Below are 13836 nucleotides of genomic sequence, written 5' to 3'. Positions count from 1 at the left end.
AGGAGGATCGCTTGAGTCCAGGAGTTTGAGGTTGCTGTGAGCTAGGATGACGCCACGGCACTCTAGCCCGGGCAACACAGTGAGACTCTGTCTGGGGGGGGGCGGGAAGTGCCTCCTGGGCCGGGCGTGGTGGCTCACGCCTATAATCTTAGCACTCTGGGAGGCCGAGGCAGGAATATCCCTGAGCGAGACTGTGTCTCTACTAAAAATAGAAAAATTAGCCAGGCATTGTGGTGTGCGCCTGTAGTCCCAGCTACTCGGGAGGCTGGGGCAGGAGGATCACTTGAGGCCAGGAGTTTGAGCTTGCTGTGAGCTAGGCTGACGCTATAGCACTCTAGCCTGGGCAACAGAGTGAGACACTATCTCCAAAAAAAAAGAAAGAAAAAAGGAAAAAAAAACAAAAGCGAAACTGTTAGTGAATATTCACTGGAAGGATACAGACTCTCTACACATAAAAATAATAAATGTATCAAAGGAAAAGAATTATACCAAAAATTATTTTTGTAGGTCTAAGTTGATCATCATAATAAAAAACACAAATGGCAATCTGGCATATACTTGTAACAAATATGACAAAAGGTGTTTATATCAACACATAAAGTGATTTTACAAATCAGTAATGTACTAAGTCTTTGATGAATAAATGAACACCTATTAGGATTAATAGGTTTAGGTCTATAATCCATTTCATGTTAACTTTTTTTAATTTGGAGCTAAATAAGGTTCAAGATTCTTTCTTTCTTTTTTGCATATGGATGACTGTAGAATAGTTAACACATGAGGTCTGAGACTGCTTATCCTTAGAAGGCCTGCTTGTAAGGCCTTGCAAACTGCTGGCTGAAAACTTGGCTGGTGAACAGTTCCCTACACTGACACAAAGCTTTCCCTAAATGACAAGAGAAGCTCACCGTGCCTAAACCATACAAACAATGTGGTTTATGCCAAATAGAGGCAAACCTTATTTTATTGCACTTTACTGCATTTTGCAAATATTAAGCTTTCACAAATTTAAGGTTTGTTGCAACCCCGCATCAAGCAAGTCTATCTGCACCATTTTTCCAACAGCATATGCTCACTGCACGTCTCTGTGTCACATTTTGATAATTCTCATTATATTTCAAAATTTTCGTTATTATTATTACATTTGTTGTGGTGATCTGTAATCAGTGATCTGTGATGTTACTATTATAATTGTTTCTGGGAGCCAGGAGCCACACAATCATACAAGAAACTTAACCGATAAATGCTGCATATGTTCTGGGTCATCCCCTGCCCCTCCCCCCATTATCCCCACTCTCCTTGGGCCTCCCTATTCCCTGAAACACAATAATATTAAAATTAGGCAAATTAATAACCTGACAATGGCCTCTTAAGTGTTCAAGTGAAAGGAAGGGTTGCATGTCTCTCACTTTAAATCAAAAGCTAGAAATGATTAAACTTAGTGAGGAAGGCAGGTACAAAGCCAAGACAGACCAAAAGCTAGGCTTCTTGCACCAAAGAGGCCTCTTGCAGCCAAGTTGTGAATGCAAAAAGTTTTTGAAGGAAATTTAAAGTGCTACTCCAGTAAACACATGAATAATAAGAAAGCAAAACAGCCTTATTGCTGACATGGAGAAAGTTTTAGTGGTCTGGATAGAAGATCAAACCAGCCACAAAATTCCCATAAGCCAAAGCCTAATCCAGAGCAAGGCCCTAACTCTCTTCAATTCAATTCGATGAGGCTGAGAGAGGGGAGGAAGCTGCAGAAGAAAGGTATGAAGCTAGCAAAGGTTGGTTCACAAGGTTTAAGGAAAGAAGCCATCTCCTAACATAAAAGTGCAAGGAGAAGCAGGAAGTGCTGATGTAGAAGCTGCAGCAAGTTATCCGGAAGATGTAGCTAAAATAATTGATGAAGGTGGCTAAGCTAACCAACAGATTTTCAATGCAGACAAAATAGCCGCCTACTGGAAGAAGATGCTATCTGGGACTTTCATATAGCTAGAGGAGAAGTCAATGCTTGGCTTCAAAGCTTCAAAGGACAAGCTGACTCTCTCATTAGGAGCCAATGCAGCTGGTGACTTTAAGTTGAGGCCAATGTTCATTTATCATTTGGAAAATCCTGGGGCCCTACATACTCTGGCCAGATGTGCCCTGGCCCTCCATTTCTCCCCTCCACCCCCTGCTGCTGCCCTTCCCCCACCTGGACCGCCTCTTCCTCTGGCTGCACACTCTGCCCTGGCCCCTTTCAGGAAGCCAGTCTCCCCTGGTGGCCCCGCCCAGAAGTGCCCCCTCCGTCCTCAGATCTCCTGTGAAATCTTCACCATTTCTACCCCAAACACACGCTACACTGGGTGACAGCACCCTGAGGGACTCACGGTAGAGCAGTTCCGCTAAAATTGTTTGCCTGAATGAAGTTATTCGCTGAGCCATGGAGTATCCGTGGGGCACCTGCTGGCACTGCCTGGGCCCTGGGGCATGGCCGAGATCAAGATGGGGGCACTTGCCTTCAAGGGTGGGCTCTTATCATGCCAGGGGACAACTACCTGAGTGAATTTTGGCCCTCTCGGAGGCCTTAGCTACTTTCCCCAGTGCCTCTCCAGACTCCAGTGTCCACCACCCCAGGGCTCCTAAGCAGCCACCCCGTTTTCCCAAACCCCACAACCGCCTGCCATCTGAATCCACAGGGTAGGTGTGCACACAGGCACCTGGGCATGGGACCTGCGGCCAGCGCATTCGCATGTGCCAGTGCCCAACCTGGGCGCACACTGGTGCTGGGGGCCCCGACCACACCCCCAGCCTCTGCACTAACTGCTCCTGGCTCCCGGCGCACCGTGCTCCCGTTGTTTAATTTTGCCAAACACCGAGTCTCAACCCCATGTTAACTGGTTTTACTCCAGTCTTTTGTGCCACCCATTAAACGAGGAAATGCCACCCATAAAATTTTAATTTAAAAAAAAAAAAAAATCCTGGGGCCCTTAAGAATTAGGCTAAATCTACTCTGTCTATACTCTATAAATGGAACAATAGACCCTGGATGACAGCATATCTGCTTATAGCATGGAGTACTGAATATTTTAAGCCCACTGTTGAGACCTATTGTTTAGAAAAAAACATTCCTGTATTTTTTATTTTTACTTTTTGAGACAGGGTCTTGCTCTGTTGCCCAGGCTAGAGTGTAGTGGCATCATCATAGTTCACTGCAAGCTCAAACTCCCAGGCTCAAGCAATCCTCTTGCTTCAGCCTCCTGAATAGTTGGGACTACAGGTGTACACCGCCACACCTGGCTAATTTTTTAAATTTTTTGTAGAGATGGGGTTTCAATATGTTGCCCAGGCTGGTCTTGAACCCCTGGCCTAAAGCAATCCTCCTGCCTCGGCTTCCCAAAGTAGGATTACAGGCATGAGCCATCTTGTCCAGCTAGTTCACTGAATATTTTAAGCTCACTGTTGAGACCTAGTGCTAAAAAAAAAAAAAAAAAAAAAATTCCTTTCAAAATACAACCGCTCATTGCCAATCACCAAAGAGCTCTGATGGAGATTAATGTTGTTTTCATGCCTAACACAACATCTGTTCTGCAGCCCGTGGATCAAGAAGTAATTTCCACTTTCACGTCTTATTATTTAACAAATACATTTTGTAAAGCTACAGCAGGCATAAATAGTGATTCCTCTGATGGATCTGGGCAAAGTAAATTCAAACACTTCTGGAAAAGATTCATCATTCTGGATACTATTACAAACATTCATGATTCATGTGAAGAGGTTGAAATATCAACATTAATAGAAGTCTGGGAGAAGTTGATGCTAACTAACCCTCACGGAGGATTTTGAAAGGTTCAAGATGTCAGTGGAGGAAGTAACTCCAGATGTAGTGGGATTAGCAAAAAAAATTAGAAGTAGAGCCCAAAGATGTGACTGAATTGCTGCAATCTCATAATGAAACTTGAATGGATGAGGAGTTGCTTCTTATGGAGGAGGAAATAAAGTGATTTCTTAAGATGGAATCTACTCCTGGTGAAGATATTGTGAAGACTGTTGAAATGAAAACAAAGGATTTAGAATAATATCAACTTAATTGATAAAGCAGCAGAAGGGTTGGAGAGGATCAACTCCAATTTTGGAAGCACTTCTACTGTGGGTAAAATGGTATGAAACAGCGTCACATGCTACAGAGAAATCTTTCATGAAAGGAAGACTGAATTGATGTGGCAAACTTCACTGTTGTCTTATTTTAAGAAACTGCCACAGTCACCCCAATCTTCAGCAACCACTACCCTGATCAGCCAGAAGCCATCAACGTCAAGGCAAGATTCTCCATCAGCAAAAAGATTACAACTCACTGAAGGCTTGGGATGGTCATTAGTATTTTTTTTTTTTTTTTAGCAATAAAGTATTTTTCTTTTTTTATTTGATTTTTTTTAGACTATGTTGCCCAGGCTAGTCTTCAACTCCTGGGCTCAAACGATCCTCCTGCCTCAGTCTTCCAAAGTGCTAGGATTACAGGCATGAGACACCACACCCAGCCAATAAAGCATTTTTAAATTTAATGTACAATTTTTTAGACATGTTATTAAATATTTAATAGACTACAGCATAGTATAAACATAACTTTTATATGCACTGGGAAACCAAAAAATTTGTGTGACTCACTTCACTGTGATATTTGCTTTATTATAGTGGTCAGGAACCAAACCTGCAATATCTCCAAGGTATGCCTATATCATTTTTCTTCTAGGAGTTTCGAATTTTGGTATATGCCAGGTAAAAGGTGCCTATGTGACCAGCCCAAATAAAAACTTTGGATGCTAAGTCTCTAACAAACTTTTCTATAAAAGAAGACTTCTGGGTTTTAGTTAGGATTTCACTGAACCTATAGATCTACTTGAGACTTAAAATATTACTGATATTGACCATTTTAATCTGTGAACATGGCATACTGTTTATTTATTCTTTAACTTCTCTAATAGTTTGAGGTTTTCAGTGTACATATGTTACACATAATTAGATTTATCCTTAAGTACTTCATTTTATATCTATTTTGAATATTATTTTATTTCAATTTTTCATTATTCACTGCTAGTATATAGAACTATACTTGATTCTTCATGATTATTGATCTCGGATCCCATAACTTTACTAAACTCAGTTTTTTTGTAGATTCTTCGGTATTATCTATCCTACGCAAATCAAGATAACTTTACTTCTTCCTTTTAAATCTGTATGCCATTATTTCTTTTTCTTGCCTTATTGCATTGGATAGAATCTCCACTACAATATTGAATAGAAGTGTTGCAAACAATTATCCTCGCTCCTGATCATAGGGAAAAGCATTAATTCTTTTACCATTTATAGTAGGTTTCACAGGCACCTGTTATCAGGCAGAGGAAGTTCCCTTCTAATTCTAGTTTGCTGAGTTTCTCAGAGATTTTATCACAAAGGGGTGTTGATTTTTTTAATGATTAAAAAAATTCAGTGCTTCTCAGGGTGTCCTAAAAGACTTGAAACCAGAAATAGCAGAAATGTTCCAAAATAAAGAAAACTGTTAAATTGCTATATATCCAAAATGAATATTTTCTTTGGTATTAAAAATCATGTCGTCTGTCAAAGAATATTTAACGAAATGAGAAAATTATTATAACATAATGCTAAGAGATAAAAGCTATATAAATCTTACGATTCCAATTTTGCATAAGTATGTATATATGAGCAGTGGGGAATTAGCAACATCCTTAAAAAATTTTATATCCTCCATGTACAGAAAGCCTGAAAGATCCAGTGCCGGGCAACTACTATAGCTCAATAAATGGTTTTTTTTTGTTTGTTTCTGTCTTTGAGACAGAGTCTCACTCTGTTGCCCGGGATAGAATGCCATGGCGTCAGCCTAGCTCGCAGCAACCTCAAACTCCTGGGCTCAAGCAATCCTACTGCTTCAGCCTCCTGAGTAGCTGGGACTACAGGCATGTGCCACAATGCCCGGCTAATTTTTTGTATATGTATTTTTAGTTGTCCAGCTAATTTCTTTCTATTTTTTTTAGTAGAGACGGGGTCTTGCTCTTGCTCAGGCTGGTCTCGAACTCCTGAGCTCAAACGATCCTGCCCACCTGTGGCCTCCCAGAGTGTTAGGATTACAGGTGTGAGCTACCACGCCCAGCCTATAGCTCAATAAATGTTATTTGAAGATGTCAAATGAAGGTTTTATAATAGCTGCTGTCTGAAATGACTTCCACTTAATTTGTTTATTAGATTATCTAATGCTCTCCATTCCTTCTGTGAAACATGTATGATGAAGTACATGGCATACTAAATGCTAGAAACAGTACTGTATCCTCCATGAAAGAACACTTCTGTTCCCCCTGGGTAAGTTATACGATGATAAGTAGTCAGCAGGTATATTTTTCCTATCTTTTCACTAACTGTACTGTCATTATAATTATGTGATACAATCAGAAATTCTATAAACTGCTGAAAACCAAGTACAAAAACAAATTTTTATAAAAACTAAGTGGATGTAATCCTAGCTCTCTGGGAGGCCGAGGCGGGCGGATTGTTTGAGCTCAGGAGTTCAAAAGCAGCCTGAGCAAGAGCGAGACCCCGTCTCTACTAAAACTAGAAAGAAATTAATCAGACAACTAAAAATATACAGAAAAAATTAGCCGGACATGGTGGCGCATGCCTGTAGTCCCAGCTACTCGGGAGGCTGAGGCAGGAGGATCGCTTGAGCCCAGGAGTTGGAGGTTGCTGTGAGCTAGGCTGATGCCACGGCACTCTAGCCCGGGCAACACAGTGAGACTCTGTCTCAAAAAAAAAAAAAACAACTAAGTGAAATGTTTTGGAAAGACTTAATAAAAATCAGTCTCTAAAACTAATTTCTGATGAATTAGGATTAAGACATTTATAAACAGGGAAAAAACTGAACTCATCTAAAAGATTTCTATACTAAGACTGTACCTGAAATACCTTAAAGCTTTTATACCACTTTAGATAAACAAAAATTTGAAATTATAGGCAATAAATTAAGGGTGTGGTTTGTATAAGAGGATGTTCCAACATACTCACAACAAAACAAAAAAAGGACTTGGTCTTAAATGAAAAGACTGGCAAATTATTAGTACATTTAAATATTTCGAATTAAAATAAAATGTTTAAGGTACATCGACTTTTATTTATGATTCCTCACCTTAAACAACTTTTTGACTATCACTACCTACTGGTCCTAACTACATCAAAAAGAGCATATCTACGGTATTTTTATAATCAGAAAGAAAGTTATTAAAATAAGAAGACATTAGTTGGGAGATTGCCACATTCCTTCCACTCTAGTAACTTACCTCATAAAGCATGAGTCGAACATCAGCCTGCTGACCTAAGCATCTCCTCAAACTATCCATGATCTCAAGGCAAAAAGTTTCATTGGCGACAGAATTGTAACGACTGTGAACATTCACGTGAACCTAAAAGGAAGAGAGCCCAGTTCATGTCTATCTTACCAAAATCGTTTCCATTAAGGCGTAAAACGAGCCTATGTTCTTGGTCAAACAAATTTATCTATCTATCTATCTATCTATCTATCTATCAAGACACGTTCTCCCTTGTTGTCCAGGCTAGACTGCTGCTGTGGTGTCATCATAGCTCACTGTAACCTCAAACTCCTGGACTCAAGCAATCCTCCTGCCTCAGCGCAGCTGGGACTATAGGCATGCACCACTACACTCAGATCATTTTTTTATTTTTTGTAGAAATGAGGTCTCACTGTGTTGCTCGGCTGGGGTCAAAGAAATTTAAACTTAGCCTTCCCCACATGCTAAAACCCAGGATTGAGGCAGATATCATAATCATTACCATGCAGTGGTAAGTGTCACTCTTATTCTGGTTTGGAAGAAGAGAATTTTCAAACATTTTAACAAAATTAACTTTTCCCTATTCCTTAAGTTTTTCTTGACAATATCAGCTGCTTAGGAAAGCACACTGATTATTTCAAGCCACTGGAATCCAGTAGTCATAATAAACGTGATTTTATTTAAAAGGCCTAAGACTTCCTTAAATGTCTTCAATAGCTAGAAGAATCTAGCTCTTTATTTCCACAAATTCCAGAGAGGTTTAGAGAAAGACAGTCTTTTGTTTAGAAATGGATATGACATCCCAGGACTGAATTTAAGGGAAAAAAGAAAAAGAAAAGAAAGAAAAAGAAGGAAAAATCTTTTTTAAAAATGTAGAAATGGACATGACAAAGGATTTGACATCCTTTGTTTGATCTACATAATACAATCGGCAATTATAGACCAAGAATTCCTAATCCTTACTCCAGGCGGTGAGGTAGTTCATACTGCCTCACGCTAAATCCCAGTTCTACCCTTTATTGGTTATATAACCTTGGGCAAGTTATTTAACCTCTCTTGGCCTCAGTTTCCTTATCCTTAAGAAGGGGATAATAATATACAAATGATACCCAGTGTTTCTAATAGTTAATCTATGCCATATGTTATAGACAAAAGAGCAATAAAGTGAGGATTCCTAATGAAATTGTTATATATTAATGTTTCCTATTTATAAATCTCACAGTACACCATTTAAATTATGAAGATAATTTTATTGCTTCAAAGCCCAGATTACCAAATTATTGTAAAAAGATTTGTTTTCTCAAATTATAAGGTTTAATCAATATGCATGTACAAAATAAATAAAGTGACATTTAAAAAGTAGGGATAATAGTATCTTGCCTCAGAGGATTATTGTGACAATTAAATGAGATAATGAATATAAAGCATTTTAGGCTTGGCATGGTGGCTCACGCCTGTAGTTCCAGCTACTCAGGAGGCTGAGGCAGGAGGATCACTTGAGCTCAGGAGTTTGAGGTTGCAGTGAGCTATGGTGATAACAATGCACTCTAGCCAGGGCAACCGAGCAAGACTCTGTCTCAAAAAAATAAATAAAATAGAGCACTTTAGCACAGTGTCTAGCACAGGGCTGTTCAAAAAAAATATAAACCGCAAATGCGAGCCATGTATGTAATTTTAAATTTTCTAGTACCCACATTAAAAAAAGCAAAGAACAACAGGTGAACCCAATTTTAATATTTTATGTAATCCAATGAGAAATAAAAATAAAATCCTAAGTACCCCAAGTACCCCAACTGACTGAATAGGCCCCCCACCCTCTTCGCCAAGGGGATCCCAGAGAAACCTTAAAACTGAGTTCCTGGCCATGATGGGATGGGAGGTCAGACACACCTGTTTATACCCCTGCCTTGTCAATCGCCATGAGGCTTTCTACCCTAAGGGTTAAACAGAACCAGCCTTCGGAAGACTTCCTCCACTGCTGATTTCAATCAACTGGCTATTACCGAACCTCCCTTTTGCAGTTAAGGCACAACTGACCTGCATTCCTTTCTGATAAGAGACCACCGACCACAAAGTGGTTTAGACTAGACTATGGAGGCTGGGCAGAGAGGGTTTTCCTGTCCTCTGTTTCACCTTTTGACATCACAAGGCCGAAAATTCCACCCTTGGACCATGCTAAGGCTCCAATTTTTTGTAACGGGACCATGAAGGGCCATGAAGCTCAACTGTGCATGCGCATGTTTCTCCTTTTATAAATATTCATGCTTCCTTCTATAATTTGTTAAATATGTATATTTGTCCACCCCGGCTCAGCATACATTCCTGTTCCCCTGGTCTTTTCCTGGAAGTACATGCTGTCAGAATGGCCACCCTGAAGGCTGCAACTCTTTATGAGAAACAGAGCTCTCCTTTCCAAATTTATGAACCTCATCATTTTCTTCAGTTGATACCAACATATACAAAATATTATCTCAATATGTAATCAACATAAAAAATTATAAGTGAGATATTTTACAGTAAATCTTCAAAATTCATTGTGAATTTTACACATACAGCACAACTCAATTTGGACTAGCCACATTTCAATCAAGAGTTCAGTTCAGGCCAGGCGTGGTGGCTCACGCCTGTAATCCTGGCACTCTGGAAGGCTGAGGCAGGAGGATTGCTTGAGTTCAGGAGTTTGAAACCATCCTGAGCAAGAGCGAGACTCTGTCTCTACTAAAAACATAGAAAGAAATTAGCTGAGCAACTAAAAATATATATAGAAAAAATTAGCCGGGCATGGTGGCACATGCCTGTAGTCCCAGCTACTCGGGAGGCTGAGGCAGGAGGATTGCTTGAGCCCAGGAGTTTGAGGTTGCTGTGAGTTAGGCTGACGCCGCGGCACTCTAGCCCGGACAACAGAGTGAGACTCTGTCTTTAAAAAAAAAAAAAAAAAAAAAAAAGAAGAAGAAGAGTTAGGTTCAATAGCCACACTGAGGACAGTGGCTACCAAAAAGTGTTAACCGATATCATCAACATCATCATCATCATCATCACCACGAGACTCTCAGTTTCAGGATCATTCCTACGAACATAATAGGAATAAAAGAAAACAGCTTGCATATCACTGACTCCTGCATCAATGCAAATACTACAAGTAAATGTGAACAATCCTTACCTGACTGACACCAATAGATTGACTGCACTGAGAGGATGACAGGCTGCCTAAAACTTTAAAGTTCTTCAGAAGCAGCAAAAAACCAGCAACTGCAGACTTTCGGGCATCAAGCTGGCTAGCTCAGGAATAGACAGAGAAGTTAACAAACACAATACTATTTCACAGAAATAAGCCTCTGGATTAGAAAAATCCAGTTAGTTCCATACACAAAAGGAGTATGTATAAACAATGGCACATAGAGCAAACCAAACTGAATTTATATGCCCAAAATAAGGCATCGGCTGTTCAAAGTAATTACCAGCAGAGAAATTTAGCTGGCTTTTTTCATTATCTCCTTAACCTCATGACACTCTGCACTTTCTTCTATCCTGCTCTCAGGTCTACGAGGAATGATAATAAGAGTGCTGAGAAGCTGTAAAATGGGCTGGTGATTCAACTGTGAGTACTGAATAGCAAAAAAAAATTGCTGATTTTTGCTATGTCTGAAGAAGTGCTTCTCTTCACGTTTCCTTTCTTCATAGAGAAGTGTAGTACTTGGTGCCATGTAAACTCTCCATTTAGAAAAATGAAAGACTCATCTCTTCACTGAGGCTCAATAATTAATTCATGTTACAGGTGCTACAACACACAATCTCAGTCTATCAGCCATGCCTTTGGGTGAGAACAAAAAATTGTCAATTCTAGAGCAAAGATACTAATAGCATGTGGCTTAGTTGTTCCTCTGGATACCCATGAGTATATTACAATATGGCCAATGTGATATTAATTGGGCATCTTATCTTCAAAGTATTAATACCAAATGCTTTTCACATGTTACTGTCTCATAACATTTTTAGGAGATGGTATTATCATCCCTAGCTTATATACTAAGAAATAAAGGAAGAGAGGTTGGGAGGCATTGGCTGAACACCAAACAGAACACAGTCCCCTCAATAATTAATTTGGTCTACCAGCCACTGGATCATAATTCTGACGTCCACTAAAATGAGATTCTTAAGTATATTCTTCTTAACTAAGGTGCTCCCCATCCTGCCTTGGAACTGTTGCCAGTTCAAGTCTTAGAGCACTGGACACTAGAACATTTCCTGAAGGTTATTCTAGGAGTATAGCAGAGCCCTTGAGATCATAAGCTCTGATGTTAAACCTGACTTTGATTCCTAGCTCCACCACCAACTATAATACTAGTTGGCCTTGGGAAAGTCACTGATTTTCTCTAAGCCTAAATTTTCTTATCTGTAAAATGGGAACTGTAATAATTCTCACTTCACAGGGTTGCTCTGAAGACTAAATGAAAAACAAACGAACAAACACATAGAGCACTTAGCACAATGCCTTACTTGATGAAAGTGCTCTGTTGGGTTAGGAATTTGCATGATCACTGTGAATAGGTGGTATTAGGAGACTGCAGAGGTAATTTTTATTCCCAACATTAGAAAGCATCCCTTCCTATGACTTTAAGGGATGCTTCATACCTGGCAAACATAGCTTTGCGAAGGACAAGTATCAAGGAGTCTCTCATCGACATGCTGACTTTCAGAAGGGGCTAAAAGACAAAGAATCAGCGGGTAAAAACAGAAGAAGTTTGCTTATTAGCCTTAGCTCATTTTTACCCAATATTGTTACCACCTCACTTATTGTTCCAATGTTTATTACACTTAATAATAAGGACACAATAGTATACTTTAAGACACCAAATTAAAACTGGTTGTGAATGCTTTTGTAAATCTGTTGCACTCAATAAATTTCTAAGAGACTTTTAATTACTTCACTAACTTGAAAATGAGTCAAAGGAGAGAGAATAGTGCTAAGAGGAGGGGGTAAACTTGGAAAACATCAAGTTCAGTGCTATAGCCCTTTTAATACAAATTCTACGTTTCAGATTTGAGAATAGGATTTTGTAGATATATATTTATAAAGAAATGTACCAGATTTCCATCAGACAGTTAAACCTCAGTTTTGGCAAGTTACTCAGGAATCTGAAGACTTACCTGCACTGCCTTAAGCAGCCCTTGTACGGTCTGAAGGGGCAGAAAAGACAAATAGTCAAAAGTTTCTGTGACTTTAGAAGAACAGCTCTGAAGAACTAAGGGTGCATACATAATGATATTTGAAAGCAGGTCTGAAAAACAAAATTTATAATCAGTTGTCTCATATAACTAAAGGTATTTGAAATAAAAGAAAAATGGATACGGGAAAACAAATGGTAAAAAGTCTTTTGCTTCCTTTCTCAAATAAATACATTGCAATATAAATTTTTTTTCCTGATTCTACATACTTTTTCTCCAGAATACTTTTAGCTTTTTTCTGTCACAGTACAAGACTACCAAAATAAACTGTCTAAAAGAAAGGAAGAAACTTATTACACTGCCTAGAAAAGTAGCACGTCTTCAGATTTCTAAGCTAAAATAAATCAGTAAATATTTATGAATTTTTATGTGCAAGCATAATATGGTCCTATCAGGAATATATAAAACATAAAACATGGTTTGTTTTCAAGAATTTTACTAATTTAGTTGAAAGTTTAAAAATTTTTTTTTATAGAATTAAAGAGGTAAATAATAGTGATACCAAATTACATAGTAGTTTCAAATATAGTTTACTGCCTACCAATGAATGGTACAGGAAGAGTTTAAACAGGAGTTCAAAGGAAGAAGGAATCACTATGAGTTGGTGAACATTAGGAAAGCAATGAGAAGGAATTTAAATTAGGTTGTGAAAGATGGGTAACATTTAAATGCATAAAGAACCAGAAAGGTTACTATATGCAAAGGGAACAGTATGAGTAAAACTACAAGAAAGGTAAGTATAAGACAAATTCAGAGAATGGTGGGGAAATCAATGGAATTCGGGTAAAGGATTCAATAAAAGTAAATCATTGAAGTTAATGTTGGAAAGGTAGGTTGGGATCAAATTGTCAAGGACTTATAGTGCCAGGAGACAAAGAACTGATAATTTATTAGAGAATATATTGATATTTTGGAGTAATAAAGTTATATTTTAGGAGTACTAATCCGGTGGTAATATGCAGGTTGAATTGCTGCAGGAAGAATAGAAAGGTGGGAAACCAGTTAGAAAGCTGTGGCAGTAGTCTAAATTCAAGGTTGTGACAGGTGTGATGACTCACAACTGTAATCCCAGCACTTGGGGAGGCTGATGTGGGAGGACTGCTTGAGCCCAGGAGTTTGACATTACAGTGAGCAATGATCAGGCCACTGCACTCCAGCCGGAGCAACAGAGCAAGACCCTGTCTTTTAAAAATAGACTTTTTTCGGCCGGGCGCGGTGGCTCACGCCTGTAATCCTAGCTCTCTGGGAGGCCGAGGCGGGCGGATTGTTTGAGCTCAGGAGTTCGAAACCAGCC

General features: G+C 39.1%; 1 protein-coding gene across 3 annotated transcripts in view; it reads right to left on the bottom strand.

The window, feature by feature from the left end:
• The window catches only part of FANCI (Fanconi anemia, complementation group I), a 76148-nt gene that overhangs the window by 21969 nt on the left and 40343 nt on the right, over positions 1 to 13836 (bottom strand). For all 3 annotated transcript variants that reach the window (XM_012643744.1, XM_012643745.1, XM_012643746.1), the window contains 4 exons: positions 12465 to 12595; positions 11949 to 12019; positions 10477 to 10591; positions 7308 to 7430 (listed from right to left, as the gene is read on the bottom strand). In XM_012643744.1, coding sequence (XP_012499198.1) covers positions 7308 to 7430; positions 10477 to 10591; positions 11949 to 12019; positions 12465 to 12595 — 440 coding nt within the window. The remainder of the gene's footprint in view (positions 1 to 7307; positions 7431 to 10476; positions 10592 to 11948; positions 12020 to 12464; positions 12596 to 13836) is intronic.

Source organism: Propithecus coquereli, unplaced genomic scaffold (assembly GCF_000956105.1).
Source record: "Propithecus coquereli isolate 6110/MARCELLA unplaced genomic scaffold, Pcoq_1.0 Scaffold20, whole genome shotgun sequence".
NCBI lineage: Eukaryota > Metazoa > Chordata > Mammalia > Primates > Indriidae > Propithecus > Propithecus coquereli.
Note: the sequence above shows the minus strand (reverse complement) of the source record. Positions and strands in the feature narration are given on the sequence as shown.